Source organism: Myotis brandtii, unplaced genomic scaffold (genome assembly GCF_000412655.1).
Source record: "Myotis brandtii unplaced genomic scaffold, ASM41265v1 scaffold691, whole genome shotgun sequence".
Taxonomy (NCBI): Eukaryota; Metazoa; Chordata; class Mammalia; order Chiroptera; family Vespertilionidae; genus Myotis; species Myotis brandtii.
Genome location: NW_005370704.1, coordinates 566,859 through 567,300, shown reverse-complemented (window position 1 = coordinate 567,300; position 442 = coordinate 566,859). Strand labels below are relative to the sequence as shown.

Sequence of the window (442 nt, the reverse complement as noted above, 5' to 3'; positions counted from 1 at the left end):
TGCCGGGCGAGCAGGATTTGGTGACCAGCCCAGCGGCCGCTCGCCCCCCACTGGCTTCTTATGTAAGAGACTCTGATCCGGACGGGCCAGGCCCTGCCCTGGGGGGCTGGGTGCGGGCAGAGGCCCCTCAGCGCCAGCCCCTCTTCCAGAGCCAGAACCCACCCTGGAGCCCGGACAGGGGCAGGGGACCCCCATCCTGCCCCGGGGGTGTCCGGCCACTGCCCGCCTGGGTGTGGGATGTGCTGGACATTGGGGTCGGGAGCCCCTCCTGCCACCCCCCGGAAGCAGGGGTGCCGGGTCCTGGCACTGCTTCCTCTCACAGCACAAGGCAGGGGGACGCTGAGGGTGGCCGTTCCCAGCCGGGAGGAGCCAGATGTTGGCCTCTGAGGAGCCCGCGGGCGGCCCGGTGCAGGGGGAGGACCCAAGGGGCTGACCCGGGCCC

At 72.4% G+C, this 442-nt stretch overlaps 1 protein-coding gene across 1 annotated transcript in view; it reads right to left on the bottom strand.

Annotated features, from left to right (window-relative positions):
• Nucleotides 1–250, bottom strand: part of PTGDS (prostaglandin D2 synthase 21kDa (brain)) — a 7,928-nt gene extending 7,678 nt beyond the window's left edge. The window contains exon 1 of the mRNA XM_014529675.1: nucleotides 163–250. Coding sequence (XP_014385161.1) covers nucleotides 163–250 — 88 coding nt within the window. The remainder of the gene's footprint in view (nucleotides 1–162) is intronic.
• Between the last annotated feature and the right edge of the window lie 192 nt (nucleotides 251–442).